The following is a 26,540-nucleotide window of genomic DNA, read 5'->3' as shown; positions in this document are numbered from 1 at the left end:
TATATACATATATATATACATATATATATGTATATATATATATACATATATATATGTATATATATATATACATATATATATACATATATATATGTATATATATACACAGTGGACTATTACTTAGCCATAAGAAAGAAGGAAATCTTGCCATTTGTCATAATGGAACTTGCAAGTGATTTTAACAATGCTAAGTGAAATAAATCAGATAGAGAAAGACAAATACTGTATGATCTCACTTACAGATGGACTCGTAAAAAAAAAAGAGCTTATAGATACAGAGAACAGATTGGTGATTGCCAGACACAGGGTGAGAGATAGGCAAAATTGATGAAGGGGGTGAAAAGGTACAAACTTCCAGTTATAAAAGAAATAAGTCATGGGGATGTAATGTACAACATGGTGACAATAGTTAACAATACTGTATTGCATATTTGAAAGTTGCTAAGACGGTAGACTAGACTTCTTATGGTGAGTATTTCACAATATATACAAATATCGAATCATTATGTTATACACCTGAAACTAATATAATGTTATATGTTAACTATACCTTAATTTTTAAAAATCCTGAAATGTCAAAATGGCAGTTGATGACAATTGTTAGTAGTGCTGGTGGGAGGAAACAGATGACAAAGTAGTGCATTTTACTCATTTGCGGATAAAAATTGGAGTGGATTCTGGTTCAATATGGCCATACCCTCTGTATGTGACAAATGTTTCACATTTGTCTGATCCTATTCTCAAAATGCAAATATTTTTAAAAACCTGGAATAATAAAATGATAGGAAAAGACAATGAAAGATCAACTCTCTAATTTATTTTGTGTAGTATTGTTACCTAACAGAACTTTTCTTTGGACAAGTGCTGGAATTCTCAGCAATGATTAATATATTCACAAAATATTTTACAATTTAACATGTATTTTAAATCGCTAATTTAAATGTGAAAATAAATAAAAGTTTAAACAAAATGCAAATGCTAATCAAAAAATCAGCTTATGGGACTCATTACCCTCACACACATTCCAAATTATTTGTGAGTCTGATATATTTTTTACCTTTTGTCTTCTATGGTCATTTATATTAATTGCTTTTTCTGTCCAGTTCTGTCCAGATCCTTTAAACATCAGGCTGGCCATCAAACAACTGTCATTATTATGATATTAGACCCCAATGACACTTTTTTCTCTCCATAATAGAAATAACTGGAATTGACTATCATAGAATTCTGAGGGGGAACTTGAGAGCCTGGATATGAAATATCATCCATGGAAGCTGATGACTAATGTGACAGTGCCAGTCCTTATAGATAAGTGGGGCATGGGGATAAATGGCTTACTCCTAGAATCACCTGTGACATGAGCTTCCTGTCCTTAAAGATATGAGCTGTGAGTGTGTTCCAGTAATAATTTTAAAAATTAATAATAATAATGTTAATCAGTAAGTACTTATACTTGCTAAGCACTTTACATGAATAATTTAGTAAAGTCTCACAGCAACCTAATGAGGCTGAGTGATTAATTCTGTGATTCATCCCTATTTTACAGATGAATCATATGAGACACAAAAAGGTAAAATAAATTTCCCAAGGATACACAGCTGCTAAAGGAATGGAGTTGGGATTCTAACAAAAGCAGCTGTGTCCAGAGCTGGACATTTAAACCACTTACCTAGTTTACCTTCCCAGAAGTCACCTTTCTTTCTCATGTGAATAAACTAATGACAGACTCACCCCCAGCAGACATTCTAGATCAGCCCAGTCATGGCCATTGGATGTCACAGATGCTTCAAGCTTAACACACGGTGCTGTGCATGTTCACATGTTTTTCGTCCCTAAGGGAAGCTCCTTAAGGTCAGAAATCACATTAAGTTTTACAAAATATGAATATCCATTGAATAAAGGAATCAATATATACAATTTTAAAAAAGAAATCTAGTCCCAGGGTTTTACATGATTCATCACTTGACTATAAGAAGAACATGGAGTTGACTGGCGTATGTTTTCAGGTTTACTTAAACATTAATATTTAGCTAAAAGATGACATATTTCTCTTAAATTTCACTTGCACTTTCTCATCAACAAATTGGAATTGACAGTTATGTAAAATCAATACATTTAGACAGACTAAAAATGTTATTTATTATTGTTATAGTGGTCCAAGTGTGAATATATAACTCTTCTAAACTGAAGATGTATAGTTCATTTCCTATTGTTACTAGAAAGAGTTACATGAATTAAACATGGCATACTTATTAGTTTTAAGATGTAATCACTAGCAGATTTAAGGATTAAGCAACCAAATTTGAAAATATTCATGTACATTTATTGAATAGAGTTATCATTAGGAATCTGTAATGTTAAAATATTAATATGTTTATAATAAATATAATTTTTCTTAAGTACTTTGTGCTTGAATATGCATTGGTAATGGCATTTTTTAGAAATACAATGGTTATTTATCCTTTCTCTGAGCTTATATCCTAAAGTTTCTGCTTCATACTATATATGAGATTGTGTTACGGTGTCCATGTAATAATGAATGAGAGTGGCAGTACTGTGTAGTGCTTTAAAAACAAAACATTGACACCAGACAACTGGCTTCAAGAACTAACCTTTCCATATAAGACATTAAGACATGTGAGACACTGGGGAAATTACTTAAATTCTCTGTGCTTCCATTTCCCCTCATACAAAATGAGATGTGCATAGTAGCAAGATCAAATAATTATCCTGAATATTAAATAAGTCAACACAAGTAACAGTCTAGAACAGTGCTTGAAATATAGTGAAAATTATTGTTTGGTGCTATTATTATTGATCATATGAGTTGTGTTGTATTTAGAAACTAATTTAATTTCTACCCCTGAAAATGTATGATAATATAACAGATTATCTACAATGAACTGACTGAAATTTGAAGCCTAAAGAGGAAATGTTCTTTCAGAATGTTTAATTTTCTTCAGTAAAAACTGGGTATTGAAAGATAACTCTTTTTCTCCAGGAAATCTTGGTATTGAATGATAAGTAATATACTAATTAGTTTGAATAGTTATAATGGATAAATTTTGAACTAATTTAATATATTAACTACTTTCTGAAAACAAAACTTGTGATCATAAATGAAGAACTTTGACCAATGTCTCAACTCCTCTGATTCATTGCAAGTTTCACTCAACAAAGCAAACCTATACTCAAAAAAAAAATCTGTGACCCATTGACATAGTGACATTTTAAATAGAATTTTCAACCATTAGCTAATTTTAAAGTTTATCCCCTTAATAAAAATATTAGCACTTAAAATTAGCAATGCTGTTTATATTTTAGTAGAAAATATTTAATATAGAAAAACATTAAATTATGCCCAAATGGAAACAAAGTGGAGATTTAAAGCTGAGAAGATTAAATATGGTTTTATGCTTTTCTTGCTAAAATAAGGACCTGGCCCTCTATGAAATGTGTATTACCAACTCTATTCTGTTTTCAAGGTACCGTAACGAATATTGCTATTATTTCAACTTACCGAAGTATAAATAAATTAGAAAGTATGAATTTAAATAGTATGGAAGCCTGATGGCAAACAAAGCCTGTTAAATGTTTGAATATATTCGACAATATGAAAACAATATCTTTTAAAGCCAACCTTGGCTCCCACACTTACCATTAATCCCACTCCTCTGGAGTGTTCCTATAGCACTTTGCACACTTTTAATCAGAAGTTCCTGTCCCACTGTATATAACTATCTGCTTTGTTTTCCCCACTAGATAATCAGCATCAATGTGATTGAAACTACATCTTATTCAAAAGTGTCTAGCAGAGAGCTGGGCTTAACATAGTGTGGACTAATTTTTTGAATTTGTGCATTATGCGTACCTCAAGAGCTTTTGACTCTTACCCTGGTGGTTTTAGGCCATTTATTTGGTCTTATATAGGTCAGTAAAATGAAACAAAAATTACTAGAATACAATGGAGTTATTAATAAGGAAATGACTTTTACCCAGGCACCCGGCATTTAATATTTTTAAGTGTCCTCTAAGAATATATTACCACAGATAAAGCAGTATGGCATTTTAAAAGTGATTCCTACTCCCAAAGACCCTTAAAGTTTCTGCATGAAGACAAGAACCAATTTACCTTTATATGTTCACCAAACCAAAAAAAAGGGGATGGGGGTGATTCTATCAAGTACTTTGAAATTATTACATTTATAATGTTGTAAATTCCTAAGTGTTCAGCAAGGTATTTAATTAAACCTGAAATCTATATCCTATAGAATTGAAAATATTAGATCTCAAAAATGGAAAACCTGTCTTCTATGAAAGTCATTTTCCATTTTGATTTTTAAAAACTCTATGTAGCTTTCTTTCCCTTATAGTTTTTTATAATAGCTTTATTAAGATATAATTTACTAACTTTAAAATTCACTCTTTTGAAGTGTATTCCTCAGTGATTTTTAGCATATGCACAAAGTTGTGCAACCTTTACCACTATCTAATTTTAGAACATTTTTATAATCCCCACCAAGAAAAAAAAACTTGTACCTATTAGCATTAATTCTCCATTCCCCTTCTCCTCCACGCTCCTGGAAACTACTACACTACTTTTCTTGGTCTATGGATTTGTCTATTCTGTACATTTCATATAATTGGAATCACACAATGTGTGGTTTTTGTGACTGCTTTCACTTATCACATTTTCAAGGTTCATCCATGTTATAGCATGTATCAGTATAGTTCATTTCTTTTTATTGCTAAATAATATTCCACTGTATGGATGTACCATCCAATGGATAAAACTTTGTTTATCCTTTCATCAACTGATGGGCATTTGGGTTGTTTCCATTTTTTGGTTATTATGAAAAATGCTGCTATGAACACTCATATACAAGTTTTTGAGTAGAGATGTGTTTGCATTTCTCTTGGGTATATAACTAGGAATGGAATTTCTAGGTTATTTGGTAACTCTATGTTTAACATTCTGAAGGAGTGACAAACTTCCAAAGTAACTGCACCATTTTGCAGTCCCACCAACAATGATAAATGCTCTATATAACTTTTCATGATGTACAGTTGAGTTGCAGAAAAATTGTCCCCACTTTTTGGAATAAATTTCAATTTTTATCACAATATAATATATATCACAGTATATCTGGAACATGTCTGTCACCTCCTTAGACTGTAAGCAGAACTTTAGAGCTGAAACCTATTTCATTCATCTTTGTGATGCCAGCACAATTCTGACACATGACAATCACATTAAAAATGCTGCATTAATAAATGGTGATATGAATTTATAATTTAATAAAAACATTTTTCTGACTTCCTTATAATAATTCCATCTGTGAAGTAATTCTTCCAAGTGAAAGCCTTTCAAATAATTGAAGGTAGCTCTCATCCCCTCTTCTCCTCTCAATCCTGAGGTTTTGCTTTTCTTCTTCAGACCAAACATCTTAACAGAAAGCACTTTCACTGATGAAATGTGAATTTTTTAGTTGACTGAATTATTTTAAATACAGTTCATATTTTATGTGATATAAACCTAGATTTCTTGTGTTTTTCTTTTATGAACTCATTAATTTTTTTATGTCACATTTAATCATGTGTCTCACAAGCTAGGTAACTCGCAGGGATAAAAATTCCTAGGATAATTCCCTGATAACTTGAATCGTGTTTAATGTTAATTCAATATAGGAAATCAACATCTCTAAATATTTTATCATGTTCAACTTCCACTTTCTGCTCATGTGGCAAATATGAAAGTCTGAAAGACCTTCACAGTACAAAAGCCTTGGTAAAATGCAACAAATAGTCTGTTGAAAAACAAGTGCAGTGTTTTCTGAAGACTTGAGCAGCCTGATGACATTTGCTGATCCCAAGAACTAAAAACTCGGGGTTTAATGTCAATGGGGTATGCTGGGAGCAGGGGAGGAGACAGGGCCTTGAATCTAGGAAGAAAGAGAATAGCTAAAACCCCTGTATGAATCCAGAACCACTGAAGGACTACAAGCAGAGACAGGATTGCCTTGAAGAAATCTACCATCAGCAAAAAGATGTCAGACTATCAGTATGAACCTGAGTTAAGGTTCAGAAAAAAAACAGTTATTACCACCATACTGCCCTTGATAAGGATTTGAGTTCAAATTTTTAAATTACTAGTCCCTGCTTCACAGTGCCTAGCAGAAGGAAAAATATATTCTCTCTGAAGGAAGTTCTTTCAGCCAGACCTCACAGAATTCCTACACATTAAGATAACCAAACATGAGTTTGCAATTTCTATTTTAAATCACAAGAAGAACTAAGTTGCCTTGTGCTAGAATCAGAAGACACAGTAAGTAGCAAATTTTATTTCCAAGGATATCAAATTTTAGAATTATAATACCCGTAATATAAGTTTAAAATGTTTAAAGAAGAGCTCTTCTAGGGACTTCCCTGGTGGCGCAGTGGTTAAGAATCCGTCCGCCAATGCAGGGGACACGGGTTTGAGCCCTGGTCTAGTAAGATCCCACATGCCACAGAGCAACTAAGCCTGTGCGCCACAGCTACTGAGCCTGTGTTCTAGAGCCTGCGTGCCACAACTACTGAAGCTCGCGCGCCTCGAGCCCGTGGTCCTCAACGAAGAGTAACCCACACTTGCTGCAATGAGAGAAAGCCTGCGGCAGCAAAGGCCCAACACATGCAAAAATAAATAAATTAATATATTTTTAAAAAGAATAGCACTTCTAAAAGAATGAACCTGGTATGGCATGTTTTAAAATTCATACGTCAATAGCTTTATCAGAAACAATATTTTAGTTATATTTTTTCTAATGCTAATCCATCTGCATTAATTTCATTACTAAATGTGAACAGTTTAACACTGTCTTTATTTAACAAATGTAATCTCTTTGACAAACCCAGAGTGAGGAGCTGGCAATATAACAGAGGCAAGAAAGTCTTAGTTCTGGCCCTCACAGAATTTACCATCTAGATGCAGAGTTATTTATATTGGATTAGAATGAAAAGCTTTTGGTCTTCTGTCTTACTGGGATCTGAAGATTTACTACCCTTGATGAACAAAAATCAAAGGAAGAGTGGAAAGAGTAATTTAAAATGAGAGATAGCTCACCTAAAAATCTCATTAATTTTAATGTTTTATGTATTATTGTGTTCTAAACAATTCATATTTCGATATCTGTCAAGATTCTTCAACCAATCAGGGTCCTCCTTTTGTGTGTACCATTGACTTCACCACTCAAATGATTCTAAGAGTGATTTTTTTTCAAAGCAACAGAGCAAAATTAGCAAACTCATGGCTAATTAGAAGAGGACTGAACCTTTTTTTTTTTTTTTTTTTTTTTTTTTTTTTTTTTTTTTGCGGTACGCGGGCCTCTCACTGCTGTGGCATCTCCTGTTGCGGAGCACGGGCTCTGGACACGCAGGCTCAGCGGCCATGGCTCACGGGCCCAGCCGCTCCGCGGCATGTGGGATATTCCCGGACCGGGGCACGAACCCGTGTCCCCTGCATCAGCAGGTGGACTCTCTACCACTGCGCCACCAGGGAAGCCCTGAACTGCCTTTTTAAACAGTTTTATTGAAGCATCATCCATATGCCATCTAATTTACCCACTTAAAATGCAATTCATTGGCTTTCAGTAGATTCACAGAGCTGTGCATCCATCACCACAATCAATCTGAGAACATTTCATTAACCCCAAAGAACCCCTGCACTCCTTAGCTATCACCTCCTCCAATCTCCCCATTTCCCCTAGTGCTAGCGACCACCAATTTCCTTCCTGTTTCTATATATTTGTCTATTCTGGACATTTGATATGAATGGAATGATACAATACATTGTCCTTTGTGACTGGCTTCTTTAACTTAGCATAACGTTTTCAAGGTTCATCCATGCTATAGCAAGTATCAGTACTTTGTTTCTTTTATTTCTGCATAATATTCCATTTTATGTAGCTACTACATTTTTTCATCCATTCTTCATTTGTTGGACATTTCAGTTGTTTCCATCTGTTAGCTATAATGAATAATGCTGCTCTGAACATTCATGTTCAAATTTCTGTGTGGACATATGTTTTCCATATTCTTGGGTATATTCCTAGTAATGGAATTGCTGGATCATATGATAACTCTATTTTACCATTGGAGACATGGTCAGACTGCTTTTCAAAGCAGTTGTGCCATTTTACATCTCCACATCAAGGATGTGGTTTCTCTACATCCTTGCTAACATTTATTATTTATCTTTTTGATTATAGCCATCCTAGTGCATGTGAAGTGGTATCTCGTGGTTTTGATTTGCATTTCTCTGATAGTTAATGATGTTGAACATCTTTTCTATTGCTTATTGGCCATTCGTACATCTTTGGAGAACTGTCTGTTCAGATTCTTTGCTCACTTTTAAACTGGGTTTTGTGGGGTTTTTTAGTAAATTTATTTATTTATTTATTTATTTTGGCTGTTGGGTTTTTGTTGCTGTGCTCGGGCTTTCTCTAGTTGGTGAGCAGGGGCTACTCTTCTTTGTGGTGCGCAGGCTTCTCATTGTCATGGCTTCTCTTGTTGCAGAGCACAAGCTCTAGGTGAGCAGGCTTCAGTAGTTGTGTCACGTGGGCTCAGTAGTTGTGGCCTGTGGGCTCTAGAGCTCAGGCTCAGTCGTTGTGGCGCACAGGCTTAGTTGCTCTGCGGCATGTGGGATCTTCCCAGGCCAGGGCTCGAACCTGTGTCCCTTGCATTGGCAGGCAGACTCTTAACCACAGCGCCACCAGGGAAGCCCTAAACTGGGTTATTCTTTTATTCTTGAGTTGTTACAGTTATTCATATATTCTAAAAACAAGTACTTATGATAAGATACATGGGCTTCCCTGGTGGCACAGTGGCTGTGAGTCTGCCTGCCAATGCAGGGGACACGGGTTCGTACCCCAGTCTGGGAAGACCCCACATGCTGCGGAGCGGCTGGGCCCGTGAGCCATGGCCGCTGAGCCTGTGTGTCCGAAGCCTGTGCTCCGCAACGGGAGAGGCCACAACAGTAAGAGGCCCGTGTACCGCAAATAATAATAATAATAATAAGATACATGATTTTCAAAAATGTTCTCTCATTCTATCAGTTGTCTCTTCTGGATGATTTCACTTGAAGTGCAAAATTTATTAGTTTTGATAGCATATTAGTCAGCTCAGCCTGCCATAACAAAATCCCATAAACTTGGTGGCTTAAACGTTTATTTCCTCACAGCTCTGGAGGCTGAAAATCTGAGTTCAGGGTGGCAGCATGGCCACGTCCTCTTCCTGCCTTAAACATGGCTGCTTTCTTGCTTTTCCTCAAATGGCAGAGAGAGAAACCTCTGCTGCTCCGGTGTTTTCTTCTAAAGGGCAATAATCCAACTGCTATGAGCTCATCTAAATTTAATCATCTCTCAAAGGCCCCATCTCCAAATACCATCACATTGGGGGTCATGAATTTGGGTGGACACAGTTCAGGCCATAGCAGATGGCGTCCAGTTTATCTGTTTTTTCTTGTGTTGCTTGAGCTTTTAGTGTGGTCTCTAAGAAACCATTGCCTAATCCAAGATTACATTTTACCCCTGCGGCTTTTTCTGAGAGTGTTATAATTTTAACGTACTCATGGTATTTTGGACGTTAGGAAATTGTTTATGCTGTTCCCTAATCTGGAAATGTTTTTACTCAACAGATATTTTGTCTGGCTAACTCTTACTCATTTTTCATATGATGCTCCCTCCATACACATACCCACTGCAGGGGTTAGTTGAACTGTGCCTGTGCATGCTGAATACCCTGGTTATAGCTCCATTATAGCATTTCCCACATCGTACTGTAATTGCTTCAGTTACCATTGTTTACTATGTTTTTTCCACCATTGTACATGTTGTAATATCTGAAAAAAATTACAGGATCTCCTACATGTTGGACATTCAATAATATTTTGTGGAGTCAATAAAGGAATTATCAAAATGTCAATGTATTAATTTACAGTGAGAAATAGAATTGTCAAGTAACCTGGTATCCAAACTGAGCTGACAAATCTCCTCACTGCAGGAAACTACACAGAAAATTCAATTATTCTAAGAATATTTCTTGATATCCATAGACTCAGAACATGTTACTGAACTTTTAATGGTACTATGTCATGGTAGTGTGTCCTGACAATTCCAGAACACACATACACTTGCCTCTCCCCCTTCCCTGATGACTGTAATCCTTGAGCCTTGACTCCCTTTCAGAGACAAAGTCCTTAAAAGAGCCCTGCCAGCTCTTCTTTTCCTATGGCTTGTTTTTCTCTGTTATTTCGTACCATCATCTTCCCCTTCTCACTGACAATTTCTGCTTTAATTATATGTCAATACAATATAATAGGACACAAAATGTTATTCTCTGAGCCCTGTTACTCTTCTAAATACTGCACACAGTAAAATTCTCCAAGGCAGGGCAACACGTTTTAATATACTTTATAACTTTATAACTTTCTATAGCACCCACTACCACATTTTAACTTGGTGGACAGCAAACAATGCCATAGCCCGAATATTTGTGGTTATATAATTATAACTGTTGATTGCTAGAGAGACATGATTTAGTTTGTTTTATTTAGAGTTAGAGCTTTGTTGGGTTATGTTGGGAGATTTAAATATTCAGCTTGAATGCTATTTTGTGTGCCTGGGAGTGTTCGCCACAGCAGGTGTTACCTAACCAGATGCTAAAGCCTTTTAAATTAATACACGGCATCTTGTCAAACATGCCTCCTGCTTTACACTGTCAGAGCTGTTGAAAATTCGCTTTTCCTGCCAACAGCGTTTTCGGTTGGCAGTGACTCAGCCCTGACATGCTTTAGCTACAATGCTTACTGTCCCAGGTGATTTTACTAATGTATTTAGAATGTTGAGTTTTAATAAATTTCCAAATTTTTCAAGCACCAAATAAGCAAAGATATCTTTTGGACATTGGTAGAGATAAAAGATTCTTTCCCTTTCTTTCCATAAAGCTGAGTCAAGATCAAGGACAAGATCATTAATTGGGTTATAGAATTAAAAGCCTTGGTTCGTCTGTTAGGATTTCTCTCTGGTGACCTTCCTCTCTCTTCTTCCATACACCTGATACAATAAGATCAGGCCTAAGGATTTTTTTCTTTTTTGGCTAAAAATACACTGGGAGCTGGAGGAGGTTAAAGGGAAAGGACACTTGAAGTGGGTAACTTTAGTCTTGGTTCTAGGCCATTTATTTTGTGTTTCTCATTCCAGTAATAATAGGCAGAGGGCAGGATCTGGGAGTTAGAGAAGCTACTCAAACTTAGTCAGAGCCCAAGGGGGAGGGCTCTTCATTCAACATGGTTCATCCTAATCACCTGGGTTAGGAAATCTATAAAAGGCTTTAGGCTGAAAACCTGGATTCTGGCCAGAATTCTTACAGGCAGCTGGGCTCCTCTCAAACAGCGTCTCACAGCAGCCAACACAAGGATTCACTGAAAGCTCCTCAAATATGTTTTATCCTGTCATTTCATATCTGACGCTAGACAATATCTTGAGAGTTGTGTAAGTCCCAGGGTGATGGTTATAGATGCAATCAGAGAAGTGAGGAGAGAATAATACCAGATAAGATCAGAGACGTGTTCTAGGGCACTTTAAAGAACAGTTTTACGATGTCCAGAGAATTTCCTCATAGTTTCTATCTTTATAGCCATTAATATTATGGCTTAGTTTAATAAGAGAAAATAGAGTGTTATTTGATGTGTTTTAGGTAATAAGAACCCAATTAACTGATCAGCAAGAATTTACTAAGTGCAAAGGAACAAAGAGGTAAGTCATTTTCTCTTATAAAAATGTGCTGATTTTACTCTATCACAATAATTTTGATATTTTTTTAGCATTCTAGTCCACTAATGACACAGTGACCCTCTCTTCTTTATTGTTACTCTTGAGAACAATCCTGCTGTCCCTGATTTATCATTACAAGTGATATTAGGATCTTCCGAAAAAAAGAGGGGATGGATGATTAGCAATGAGATTTATGTAAGTGATATATTTGTCAGTTGTGTGACTCTCCAGTTACATTTCAGTTAACATAAAGAAGAAAAAAAAACAACACAATTTTTTTTGAAGCATCTAATGAAATATCCCATCCTAATATGGAAAATTTGGTCTTGGAAGAAAAAAAATTGTATGTCAAATAACTACATGTAACTCAAAAATTACTAAGTATATATAATTTATGGACATCTATTGTAACCAGGACTTAGGCTAGTCACATTTTTACTAATGTCTCATTTTTTTTGTTTTACTTTTAGACTTTATATTTTTAGAGTAGTATTAAATTCACAACAAAATTGATTGGGAGGTACACAGATTTACCATATACCCCTGCCCCCCATGCATGCACAGCCTCCCCTGTTATCAATATAACCCCCATCAGATGGTACAGTTCCTACAATTGATGAGCCTATTGATGCATTATCACTTAGAAGTCCATAGTTTACATTAGGGTTTATTCTTGATGTTGTACATTCTATGGGTTTGGAAAAATGTATAACGACATGTATCTGTCATCATAGTATCATAATAGAGCATTTTCACTGCCCTAAAAATCCTCTATACTTTGTTTTTTCATCCCAGCCCCCTCCAACTCAACCCCTGGTAACCACTGACAGTAAAAATTACTGTCTCCATGGTTTTAACCTTTCCAGAATGTCATGTAGTTGGAATCATACAGTATGTAGTCTTTTTAGATGGCTTATTTCACTTAGTAATGTGCATTTCAGGTTTCTCTATGTCTTTTCATAGCTCGATAGTTCATTTCCTTTTAGCACTAAATAATATTCCATTGTATGGATGTACCACAGTTTATTTATCCTTTTACCTATTGAAGGACATTTTGGTTGTTTCCCAGTTTTGGCAATTATGAATGAAACTGCTATGAACATCCGTGTTCAGTGACTTTTGTGGATATGAGTTTTCAGTTCATTTGGGTAAATATCAAAGAGCATGATTACTGGATCATACGGACTAATGATTTCATTTTTACCCACACTAACCCAAGAAGGCACTGCCACCTACATTTCCTAGATATAAAACTGAGGCTTAAAAAGTTCACTGCTATTGGCCTAGATATTAACCTAGCTGTGTTTCACTCTGAAATCGGTACTGTTTGGACCAAGCCACACATGACTTCCATGTAGGCAGAGTATAAGGCCAATTTACCCATTAGCCACAATGAAAGCACCACTTAGACCTCATGATACTTTTAGGAACCCTTGAAAAAGTTGTGATTACTTTTAAAATTAAAAGAAAAAAATGAATATAATTCAGTCTGTATTATATTAATCTTTATATCAGCACAGCCATAAAATAAAGATTTTAATATTTTTTTTTATGAACAGAGGGGCCCACAAAGGCAAAATTACGTAGGGCCCACAGAAGACATAATGCGGTGCTGGCAGAGTCATCAATTTTGGGGTTCTGAAAAACTAAGTGCCTCTAAATGTGTTCGCTGCCAATCTATGATAACATTGCCTGCTCTCCAAAATTCAACCATAAAGCCAAATTATGTCAAACAAATGTTGTTAAAGAACACATGACACCTGGGGCAACTCTATACACACACTGACAAATTAAAGTCTGGAAAGCAGAGCAGGGATAAGATATAAGATGGGCACATTTCAGTGGGTGTTTAGCAAGCGAGGCATGATAGGAACACGACTTGATGGCCAGACAGCCTGAGGCTGCTTGACATCACCTGTATTTGACTCAACAAGCATATACTTTTTGTATGATTGGAAGATTTTTGAAAACAAAGTTACCCAGTACCTATGGCCACATCTATACCATGAAGTGTCTCTTGTAGCATGTTTGATTTTAAATAGACTTGCATCTCTCAGGTCGTTATTAACATAATCTTCTTACATTAACATAATCTTCTATTATGCAGTTTTAGTAAAAAGACAAAACAGTTGTCTTATTGGAATATGGATACTTAAAAAATCAAGGGGACACAAAATAGTATTTGCATAAAGTTTGAATCTCATTTTCCTTTTAAATTGGGCAGCCTTACTCAACAATTTCTGTGAAAACTCTAAAAGTCCAGTTGTGCCCGTCAAATTGTATTATTATGCAGGCATCTCTACCTTCGAGCTGTCTAGCCTAGTGCTGACCATGAGGCACAGCTGTTTCACATGGTGATTTTGGATGACAGCTTTCCCCGAGCTCATGCAAGTCTAGGAGGCAATTATAAGACCAGAGGTCATTAACACCGCATTTGATTATATAACATGAGAAAATAGGAAAAAATATATGTAGAGAGGGAGAGATAGGGTATTGATCCCTATGAAACAAATGCTTTTTTGCTTCCAACCTAAATGATTTCCAAACTAAATTTATAAAGACTCTTGTGAATTTATAACAACAAATATTCTGAGATATGTATAGATATAAAATTTAGGGAATATATTGTCTTTTAGCTGCTTTGTTTTCATCTCTCCAATGTAATACTTCTGTTATTAAATCTGGAAAGTATGTTCTATGGTATGGAGAAGGAGATAGGTATCTTTATACATGTAAATTTATGACTATTTATATCCAAATAAATATAAATTTAAAATCCAAAGCTTTCCACCAAGTATTACAAATAGAATTGCTAGAAGAATTTTCAATTTTCAAAAGATGAGACACCAAAATATAGTAAACTGGGGACGCAGCCTAAGGAAGTCATTATAAAAACATGTTGAAGTAATTAATTTGTCTAATTTAAATGCTAGATGGTCAAGTCAGCACGCTTTCCTGCCATATGCTTTCCTCAGAGCTATTTTTGAATTGCACAAATGTTAGATGGTTGGAGAATAAACTTAAAAGATGCTTTTTTGTGGTTGGTGAGGGTGTTGGTGGTGCTTAGGAAAGCTGAATTCCAGCTCATCCTTTATTTTTTCTCTTCTATTTCTGACTGATTTACACTCATGGTTTTTCAGCCAGTGCTTACTCAGATATATGGTTGCAGAAATAAGGCCATTGTCAGTTCATTAATTAAGTGGCCCACAGAACGCAAGTTTAATTGAAAGATAAAGAGTGTTAAAATTGTAATTATGATGAATGGATTGTCATAGATTACTCTGGAGACTACTGCCTGGTGTCAATGACTTGAAATTAAAAGGTTGAATTCCCCTTCTGTCATGCAGCTTCTGCTGACCTGCTTTTATGAGGTGAGGACTCATCTATTAAGTCAAGGACTTTCAAACTTATGGTTAATGAGAAAATATATCCTTTTCTTCAAATAAACCTCCTCAAGTAAGCACACCATCCTGAAATGAGGCCAGGAAGTTAGTCTCTCTCCGTCCTTCCATGTTTAATATTAGATACCAGAAAATGCATTTAAAGATGAGCGTGTATAAGAATAGAATGTTCCGTATCTGTGTGAAGATGGGCAGCCTGGTAGTTGTGGTGATTTACAGGGTGGAAAAAGAAAGGATTGCCTGAGAAATCTCTGAACCTATACAATGTTTGCCTGACTAGGATGTCTCTATAGCGTGTAAGTAGGCACAAGAACTGAATCAATCTGTACTTTACCGGTGTTATCTTTCACTTTGAGAATACACATGGAGGGCCCAAAACAAGAGAAGTTTCTTTGCACTGAACTGATTGAGAACAACCCACTAACTTAAGGACTGTTAACTGAAATACTAGCAGCTCAGTCACTTGAATTACTCAAGTTCACCCTTAGCTCACTTGCCAGCACTGACATTGTTGTACACTAGCCTGGGCCTTGCTAGAGTTACTTAATCTCTTTCATTCAAGTTTTCTCATCTGGGGAGAATAAGGCTGTCATGACGAATAAATGATATAACATGTAAAATTCCTAACAATATCCCTAACCTATAATAAGTGCTCAAGAAATGATAGCTTAAGAAGAGGATGAGGTGGGTAGGAGAGAAAAGAGGTAACACCAAGAACTTAGTATTAAAAATTGACAATAAAGAAACTTTGAATTTTATGCAATTTATGAGACTTGTAACTTAGAATTAGGAGGACACAGAAATTAGGTGACTGGTGTTCGTTTGTAAGAAATGATGCTTTCCTTTGCTGTACTACTGAAACTAACACAACATTGTAAATCAATATAATCTGATAAATTTTTTTAAAAAAGAAGGAAAATAGGAAAACAAGAAGGCAAGAAAAGAGGAAATGATACCTTCAATTTTTTTAAAGTACTAACAGGAAGAAATTTATTTTAATTTGCTCTCTTTTTATTTATTTATTTTTATTTATTTATTTTTTTTGTGGTACGCGGGCCTCTCAGTGTTGTGGCCTCTCTGGTTGTGGAGCACAGGCTCCAGACACACAGGCTCAGCGGCCATGGCTCACGGGCCTAGCCACTTCGCGGCATGTGGGGTCTTCCTGGACCAGGGCACGAACCCGTGTCCCCTGCATCGGCAGGCGGACTCTCAACCACTGCGCCACCAGGGAAGCCCTGCTCTCTTTTTAAAGGAACTGCTGCTCTGTATCATGAGTTGAATTAGTACTGAGGGGGATTAATGTAGCTAGAAATGATTCACTCTGAGTAAAAGTACTTTGAGTGGTAAATGCCTGAAAGTGTATAAACATTTTGAGAGTAGGGACTTTAACTTGCTTCCTTCACTGTCATCTCCCTAGCACATAGCGAGTGTTCATGTGAATGTTTGTGTGTGTGGTGTGCATGAATACATGCTAAGAAAGAAAAGGGCACTCCCTTCTGTCTGAGGATATTTCTATGGCACTGTGTGTCCTGACCACTCTTTAAAATTCCAAGAAAAAAAATACAGAGTGGGGAAAGTCATTGTGGTTATTGGGAAAGTAAGAATTTTGGCAGGCTGTGTTTGTGGAACAAAATGATCTGAAAATTGTTGAATATGGTTTGTGATTGGCAACCTATCTACTAATTCTGTCTCAGTGATTCGAAGCAAACTCAGTTCTTCTTATAGACTCCTTTGAATTCAGACATGGTGAGGCATGAATGAAATTTTCCTCTAACATTTATCCTTCACTGCCTTCAGCTTCTGACAATACTCTGTGTTACACATGATGTTCTGTTTCTCACCTTTTTTAACACAAAATCATATTTTTGAATTCTTTCCATGCTGTTATATAAAGATCTAACCAACTTATTTTGCCTTTTACACAATATTCCATCATGTGCTTTTACTATATTTGATTCATCCATTTTCCTATAGATGGAAACCTGGGTTGTTTCCAATTCTTGGCCACAAAACCAGCTTTCATCAGAATCTTTTATATTCTGATGTCTATAGTATATTTTCAAGAGAAAATTATGAACCTTGCATCATTTCCCATATCCATTTGGCCATGCTTTTTTTCTGGAGAGCTTATGGAAATACTGTTCTATGGAATATAGTTTGAGAAACTCTAGATTAGAGAAGTAACATATGAGTTAAACATGCATTTTTACTTTGAGAATGAATAAGACAAAAATAATATGTCCCATGAACAAATGATAAATCTGAATGCATGAATTATTTAGGAACAATAGTATTACTTCACATATGTGCAATAAAATATAGCAGACAATAATGCCATTGCTGTGTAGAAAATAGTACGATATAATTTCAGATATAGGCAAAAACAACAGCTACAAAGCAAAAAGAATATCGGACATGTTATATATTGAGCAAATTCTAACAATCTCACTCAGGAAAAGAAATAACTCTAATTAATTATACCTTTAAAAAAATGGTTTTGGTATTAAAGTTAAAGTTTAGGGAAAGTGAACCATTCTCATATTGTTACCACAAGGATTTATTGAATATCTACGATTTGTCAGAAACTCTGCTAAGTCCTGAGGCTATAAAAATAAACAAGGCTACAAAATTGTCTTAAAGGATCATGCTGTTCATTTGGAGATGAGTACATAATTCAATTATTATGAAAAAATACAGTAAGTGCATTGATAGACCTTGAACAAGATATTATAGATCATTAACAAGGCAAGCTGGTGCTTTAAAAATGTCAGGCAGAGAGGATAAGGAAGAGTATTCCTGGTAAAGGAAATAGTATGTGAAGGAAATAGAAAATAAGAGAGATGAGAAACTGGAAAGGTGAAGATAGAGGAAGAAGAAATCTGTGTCAGATGCAGAAGATAGACATACTAAGAAGAAGGTATTAGGAAGAGTTACCTGTAAGTCAACAGTGCCTCTAAGCACATAAATTAATATTTCTTCCTGTGTGGCACTTTGGTGATGGGTTTTGAGTGCTTATTAGTGATGACAATTCCTGAGATGCCTCAAATGTGAATTCTGAAAGATCTATGAGGTCAAGGGAAACAACTATGCCTAAGTTATCTCCATATCTACAGCACTTAACATAGGGTCTGGTATGTGTAGATGCACAATAAATGTTGTATGTATGGATGGATAGTTAAAGGGATGATATGTTTGTATTAATTGCTACTGTTGAAAAATTTGGTGATTTTCCATTTTCAGTGAGAAGAAAGCAGTGTTGCAGAAATTAAAGAGTTTTGGAATCAAGGAGGATTATTTGTAGCTGTGTGACCTTGAGCAAGTTATCCATCCATGCTAAGCTTCAGTATTCTCATCTGAAAAATAGGAAAGAGATGAAGTAATTCATATAAAATACTAAGTTCAGGGCAGAGCAAAGTGGCTCCTGCTCAAAATGGTAGTTGCTATTTTTCAATGAGAAATAAAGCTAATTAATTGTGAAAGGGCCATGTTTTGGATGGTTTGGATTTTAAAAGTTAAAATCTGTTTAAATTTGATGTGCTTAAAAGTAGGAAGCTCTGAAAAGTTTTGTGAGCTTGAGGAAAATATAATTTTTCAAAGACTGAGGAAGGACAGATTAGAAGGGGAAAGACTGATCAGGAGAGGAAAAAAAACAACAACAATCTATTGTAGTCATCCACTATGAAACAGATTGTCTGGATTCAAAGCCCAGCTATACCATTGACAAAGTGTCTAACTTTTGAAATTTTATTAACTTCTCTAGGCCTCAGTGATTTTTTTAAAAAGATTTTATATTCATAGAGCAGTTTTAGGTTCATAGCAAAATTGAAGGGAAGGTGCAGAGATTTCCCATGTACCCTCTGCCCCCACAGATGAATGGTCTCCACCATTATCTACATCTGCCGTCAGGGTGGTACATCTACTACAACTGATGAACCTATATTGACACATCATTATCACCCAAAGTCCATAGTTTACATTATGGTTCACTTTGGGTATTGTATGTTTAGAGGTTTGGACAAATGTTTAATTACATGTATCTGTCATCAAATATCATACAGAGCATTTTCACAGCCCTGAAAATCCTCTGTGCTCTATTCATCCCCTCCATACCCCCAATACCTGTGGCAACCTTTCATCTTTTTACTGTCCCCATAATTTTTATTTTTCAAGAATGCCATATGGTTAGAATCATACAGTAGTAGCCTTTTTCAGATTGGCTTCTTTCACTTACTAATATGCATTGAAGATCTCTCCATGTTTTTTCCTGGCTTGATAGTTTGTTTCGTTTTAGCACTAGATAATATTCCATTGTCTGCATGTGCTACAGTTTATTTATCCCTTCACCTACTGGAGGGCATTTTAATTGCTTCCAAGTTTTAGCAGTTATGAATGAAGCTATGTTATGAATGACAAATTCTTAGAAAGGTATAACCTTCCAAGACTGAACCAGGATGAAATAGAAAATATGAACAGACCAATCACAAGTAATGAAATTGAAACTAATTAAAAGTCTTCCAACAAAGAAAAGTCCAGGAACAGATGGCTTCACAGGTGAATTCTATCAAACATTTAGAGAAGAGCTAACACCCATCCTTCTCAAACTCTTCCAAAAAATTGCAGAGGTAAGAACACTCCCAAACTCATTCTATGAGGCCACCATCACCCTGATACCCAAACCAAACAAAGATACTACAAAAAAAAGAAAATTACAGACCATTATCACTAATGAATATAGATGCAAAAATCCTCAACAAAATACTAGCAAACAGAATCAAACAACACATTAAAAGGATCATACACCATGATCAAGTGGGATTTATCCCAGGGATGCAAGGATTCATCAATATATGCAAATCAATCAGTGTGATACACCATATTAACGAATTGAAGGATAAAAACCATATGATTATCTCAATAGATGCAGAATAACCTTCTGACAAAATTCAACACCAATTTATGATAACAACTCTCCAGAAAGTGGGCATAGAAGGGAACCTACCTCAACATAATAAAGGCCATATACAACAAACCCACAGCAAACATCATTCTCAATGGTGAAAAACTGAAAGCATTTCCTCTAAGATCAGGAGTAACACACGGATATCCACTCTCACCACTATTATTTAACATAATTTTGGAAGTCCTAGCCATGGCAATCAGAGAAGAAAAAGAAATAAAAGGGATACAAATTGGAAAAGAAGAAGTAAAACTGTCCCTGTTTGCAGATGACATAATACTATACATAGAGAATCCTAAAGATGCCACCAGGAAACTAATAAAAGCTAATCAATGTATTCGGTAAAGTTGAAGGATACAAAATTAATGCACAGAAATCTCTTGCATTCCTATACACTAATGATGAAAAACCTGAAAGAGAAATTAAGGAAACACTCCTATTTACATTGCAAGAAAAAGAATAAAATACCTAGGAATAAACCTACCTAGGGAGACAAAAGACCTGTATGCAGAAAACTATAAGACACTGTTGAAAGAAATTAAAGATGATACCAACAGATGGAGAGATATACCATGTTCCTGGATTGGAAGAATCAATATTGTGAAAATCACTATACTACCCAAATCAATCTACAGATTCAATGTGATCCCTATCAAATTACCAATGGCATTTTTTACAGAACTAGAACAAGAAAGCTTAAAATTTGTATGGAGACACAAAAGACCCCTAATAGCCAAAGCAGTCTCGAGGGAAAAAAACGGAGCTGGAGAAATCAGACTCCCTGACTTCAGACTCTACTACAAAGCTACTGTAATTAAGACAATAGGGTACTGGCACAAAAACAGAAAAAATAGATCAATGGAACAGGATAGAAAGGCGCAGAGATAAACTCACACACCTATGGTCAACTAATCTATGAGAAAGGAGGCAAGGATATACAATGGAGAAAAGACAGTCTTTTCAATACGTGGTGCTCAGAAAACTGGACAGCTACATGTAAAAGAATGAAATTAGAACACTCCCTAACACCATACACATAAATAAACTCAAAATGGATTAGAGACCTAAGTGGGAATGTAAACTGATACAGCCACTATGGAGAACAGGATGGAGGTTCCTTAAAAAACTAAAAATAGAATTACCATATGATCCAGCAATCTGACTACTGGGCATATACCCAGAGAAAACCATAATTCAAAAAGACACAGGCACCCCCAATGTTCATTGCAGCACTATTTACAATAGCCAGGACATGGAAGCAACCTAAATGCCCATTGGCAGACGGATGGATAAAGAAGATGTGGTACATATATACAATGGAATATTACTCAGCCATAAAAAGTAGAGACTGTCATACAGAGTGAATTAAGTCAGAAAGAGAAGAACAAATATTTTATGTTAATGCATATATGTGGAACCTAGAAAAATGGTACAGATGAACCAGTTTGCAGGGCAGATATAGAGACACAGATGTAGAGAACAAATATATGGACACCAAGGGGGGAAAGTGGCTGGCGGGGGCAGGGAGGTTGGTGGTGGGATGAATTGGGAGATTGGGATTGACATGTATACACTAATATGTATGAAATGGATAACTAATAAGAACCTGCTGTATAAAAATAAAAAAAAAAATGAACCCGATGAACAGTTAGGTCAAAATGGTATAGTGGAGAAGCACTGGACACACAGTCTGGAGAGCTGTGTTCACAGCATAACTCACTCTCTATGGGTTGTGAGCTTCATGAACTTCAACTTATATCTTGGTAATTCAGTTTCCTCAGCCATAAAATGGGAATGAGACTCCCTCACTATTTATTTAGAGAACAAGATGAAATAATGAATGTGAAGATAGTGCCTGAAATTTGCTAGAAAGTTAATAAATGTAAGACTAATCTTAATACATGGAGTCACTAAATAGTTTGCTCAGAATCAGTTCCATGATAGTGAATTAAAAATACAAAGTCATCTGTCACCAATAACATCTTGACTAATTTCTGTCGTTGGTTATGAACACGATTGTTTCAGTGCACTTACAGATTTATATTTTCTTTTTTCACTAAGCATAAAAGCATTTTTCTCTATTATAGAAAGTTTTGATGACAAATACATAGCAGAAAGCTAAAAACAAAATTCACTGATAATTTTGCCACCTGGAAATATGTAATGTTAATATTCTGAAATATTTCCTTCTGATCTTTTTTCTTTCTTTAGATAGCAAGCTAAATCTAGAAAGATAAACCAGATACATGTTTTGTTTAAAAATGGTATGATGTTAAATGTACAGATTTGATTAATATTTTGCCTTATAATATTCATGAGTATAGGATTAATTTTAAATATATATGTTAATAATATACAATGCAGAATCTTTGTTACTTTCTTCTTTTCTCCATCAAAACTATGCCATTTATATACAGAAAAATTTTTATGGAAGTGTTTATTGTTTTCTACTTGTTGCTTATTTCCAGTCTCCACTTAAATAATATACTCAGAGAATATCAACATTTAAGCAGGCACCAATCAGAGGAGAAAACATTTACCTGTAATGCCAGCCAAATGTAACAATGAACTCTTCATCTTGATTCTAAACTAAGTCTACTCTGAGGTCTTTGAAGTACCCACTTGGTTTGAAGCCACTCAGAGAAACTTAGCACAATAAGTGGTTTGAAGCAAACAAAAATATAAACCCTAAACCTTTCCCAGCGTTGCATAATCATCATATTCATTTACTTTTTGCTAAATTTGCCTTTGTGGAGATTAGGTTAACCAAACCTGTCTCCTCATTTTGTTTTTCTTTTTGATCTTCTGACAGTGCTTTCTCAGCCTGGTACCAAATTTTCCCAAATACTTACATGCATTTGACAAGCATCAATTTTATTACTGAGAATCACTGTAAAGAATTTAATGTTAATATGGATCTATTACTATTTACTATTTTTCAAAATTATTTTAAAATATTTGTAAGTTAGAGTAATGGAATAGTTGAATTACGTGTCTTACCCTTCTTTTTAAGCAAACTTTATTGTGTCTAAATGCATAAATTAATAAGAGAATCTTAGATAACGTTATCAAGGCTTAGATACGTTTATTATTTTGTAAGATACAAGTGCATTCTCTTTCTTCCTTCTATTAAATAAGTAAATTTCTTAATCTCTAAATAGTACATTTAAGAAATTTTTTTTTGATTGTTGGTGGTGGTTGTTGGTTTTTTCTTATGATGTAGTATGCTCAGTCTAAACATTGCTATCTGGAACGAGAGTATGAGATCTTTGGAGTTGTTCACAAAATTAGCCAAATTTAAATTATTATATATTATCAATATGTTATCATGCTAATGCTAATGTTAAATTCAATATGATGTATCTGATAAATTTTGAGATATATTTTATACACTCATCTGAGAAGCGTATTATAATATGTATTTGTTAAGTACCGTGTACTACCATTTTTTAAAGTTGGAACCAAGTTAATTTAATAACAGCAATGTACATATAAATAACAGCAATGTAGAGTCATCTAGGCCATGTTTTCTATTCTCTACACTCAAAAGTTTATATTTTGATTTTTTTTCTTGCTGCTGGAGTACATGTTTTTAATCTGGAATATGTCTTCAAAATTTGTTATTCCTCTTTCAGGAATTTGCTGCACTGACAAAAGAATTAAATGCCTGCAGAGAACAACTTCTAGAAAAAGAAGAAGAAATTTCTGAACTTAAAGCTGAAAGAAACAATACAAGAGTAAGTATAAAACTGCCTCTACTTGGAATTAATTCCATGTATAGCTCAGTGCCTTATCTCTAGTATACTCATAGAAATATAAGCCTTTAAAAACTTGAGCAAGACTTTAAGCAGATGCCAACTCATGGACTGTTACTTAAATTAAAGGAGAATATACTGTACTGCAAAATAGGAAGACAGGAAACCTAAATTACAGTCTCGGCTACTAAATCATTATGTTGCCTTAAAAAATGTTAGTATTTCTTCTGGTCTTTACTTTGTTTGACTTTAAAAAGAAGAGTTGTATTTCAATAGTGAGTTTCAAACTGTTGCATTGGAGTAGGTGGGCGATACTTCAGAAGCTGGTGGCGGGTAATGGGGGAGGGCAATGGGTTTGAGAGGGGAGCGTGAGTTTTGACTTTGGGGTGCTGTGAGGGCATGACCTGACATTCATCCTCACCTCACCCCAGAAAAATAACAATTTTTAAAAAGGTGTTAAAAGCATAAAACCACTGGAACAGGACTATCCTAATTAAAAGAGGCATACCTTTTCTATTTTAGAAGATCATTAAGGAGACTTCCTGTTCTGATATTGTGATTTTATGAACCTGATGGAATTTACAATATTCTGTTCTTGGAAACCCATGTATTTGTTTAATCTCATAACATGCCATGTAACATTAAAGTTTAAAATTTCATCAAAGATGCTATATTTTCTAGTTCAGAAGAAAAATTCACTAAACTTCATAAAATATACAAATTGCCATATTACCCATAAATAAGAGAAGTTTCTCTAGTAAAAGAACGTAGAGAAAAACCACTTTGGTGTAATTATAGTTCAATCTCAATGTGAAGTAGGTGAAAATATTTTAAGTGTTAGAGCTATGGCAGATTCATGCTGAAAAGGTAAGTTACAGTTAACTGTATATTTATTGCATGCTTGGTCTTAGAGAGTAATATAAAAATGACAGCTCCACAAACAGTCAGCTTGTACCCCTGGAATGAGCTTGTGCCCATGGAATGAGAGATACCATTGCATACATAATAGTTATATGATCAAACTCAGTTTCTTATTTTTCAGGGTCTTACTTTATGGTAAAGAGAATTCACAGGGTATGTATGTAAGGAATTGGTTTTCACTGAGACTTTGATGAGCCAATCACATGGACTGCCTCTTATAGAACATAACAAGAGCAATTTTGATCATGTTATCAGCTGTCAGATTAATTTTTTCTGTTTCTTTCTCCCTCTATATATTTTTCCCACCCTTGATTTTTAAATTATACTTTTTCTATACAAATTTAAAGTGTATTTCTGCCATGAGATTTATTCTGCCCTATTTCACTATTTTCTATTTTAATGCTTTAGGCAACATTCCCTAGTGTAACTCAATATAGCCAAATGTAAAAGCAGGAACAGCAAGCTAAAAATGGAGGGAAATGCAAACTTCTCAGTAGACTTCCAACTAATCTTATTTAAAATGCACCAGAAACTCTCTTATTAGCCATGTATGTATTTCTCCTTTATACAGCCCTTTAATCCATTCTACAGCCCTATGAGGGAATTTTAATTATCCCCTTTTTACAGATGAGGCAATTGAGCTCAGAAAAGGGCAGATCACTTACCAGAAGTCACACAGTTAGTAAGTAGCAGGGAAGGGATTTGAAAGCTAAGGCTACCTCCAGAGCCTGTGCCCTTAGCCATGAGGCCATCAGCACAATTACTCAAGTTAGATCCATGAAGAAACTCAAAGATTTACTACAGTTTAAGGGAAACATTGCCTAAGAGTAGACCACTGTAGCATGGAGTGTGTTATGTCTTCTTGATTGTGACTAATTCCAGAGACTGGGAGGTTTGGCAATAGCATCCTCACAATTTTCATCACATTACACCCCATGCAGCTTGGAACTACCTGTTATTGCATCTGAAAAGGAATTTGGGGTAACAAAGAAAGCAAGGCAAGCTGTACTTGAAATACCCATTCAGGAATCAAAGTGAGAGAAGTACAAATATTAAGTTCCATTAGGGTAATAGAAATTGAAGTCATTGATTTTTAAACATGAATCATAACTACTTTGAAAACATGAATCAAGTTGGAAAACATTTTCCTAAAGCAATGGTGTGGAGGATTTTTGTTGTTGATTATGTCAAAGAAAATAGATCTATGAAACCTTCCTTGTGCAAAATATTGATTATATAACAACTTCTTTTTTTTTTTTTTTTTTTTTTTTTTTTTTTTTTTTGTGGTATGCGGGCCTCTCACTGCTGCGGCCCCTCCCGTTGCGGAGCACAGGCTCCGGACGCGCAGGCCCAGCGGCCATGGCTCACGGGCTTAGTTGCTCCGCGGCATGTGGGATCTTCCCAGACCAGGGCACGAACCCGTGACCCCTGCATCGGCAGGCGGACTCTCAACCACTGCGCCACCAGGGAAGCCCTATAACAACTTCTTAAGTTACATAACCACCTCTCACCCTCCTCCACCACCCCAAAAATACCCAGGGCTGAAAATCAGACCACCTTCTTTCTTCCTCCATAATGCCCTATTAAATTGAGAACATCCAAATAAAATCATCCTAATGTTATTCATGATTATACAAAAATAAAAACTTCATAAATTGTAGTGGGTATTTACAGAAACATTCAACCAAGCTTTATT

General features: G+C 35.3%; 1 protein-coding gene across 21 annotated transcripts in view; it reads left to right on the top strand.

Annotated features, from left to right (window-relative positions):
• Positions 1 to 26,540, top strand: part of PPFIA2 (PTPRF interacting protein alpha 2) — a 437,715-nt gene that overhangs the window by 228,022 nt on the left and 183,153 nt on the right. For all 21 annotated transcript variants that reach the window (XM_067009799.1, XM_059081639.2, XM_059081638.2 and 18 more), the window contains one exon: positions 23,804 to 23,905. In XM_067009799.1, coding sequence (XP_066865900.1) covers positions 23,804 to 23,905 — 102 coding nt within the window. The remainder of the gene's footprint in view (positions 1 to 23,803; positions 23,906 to 26,540) is intronic.

The sequence above is a fragment of the Kogia breviceps genome, chromosome 12 (assembly GCF_026419965.1).
Source record: "Kogia breviceps isolate mKogBre1 chromosome 12, mKogBre1 haplotype 1, whole genome shotgun sequence".
NCBI lineage: Eukaryota > Metazoa > Chordata > Mammalia > Artiodactyla > Physeteridae > Kogia > Kogia breviceps.
This window is presented reverse-complemented; position numbering and strand designations above follow the sequence as displayed.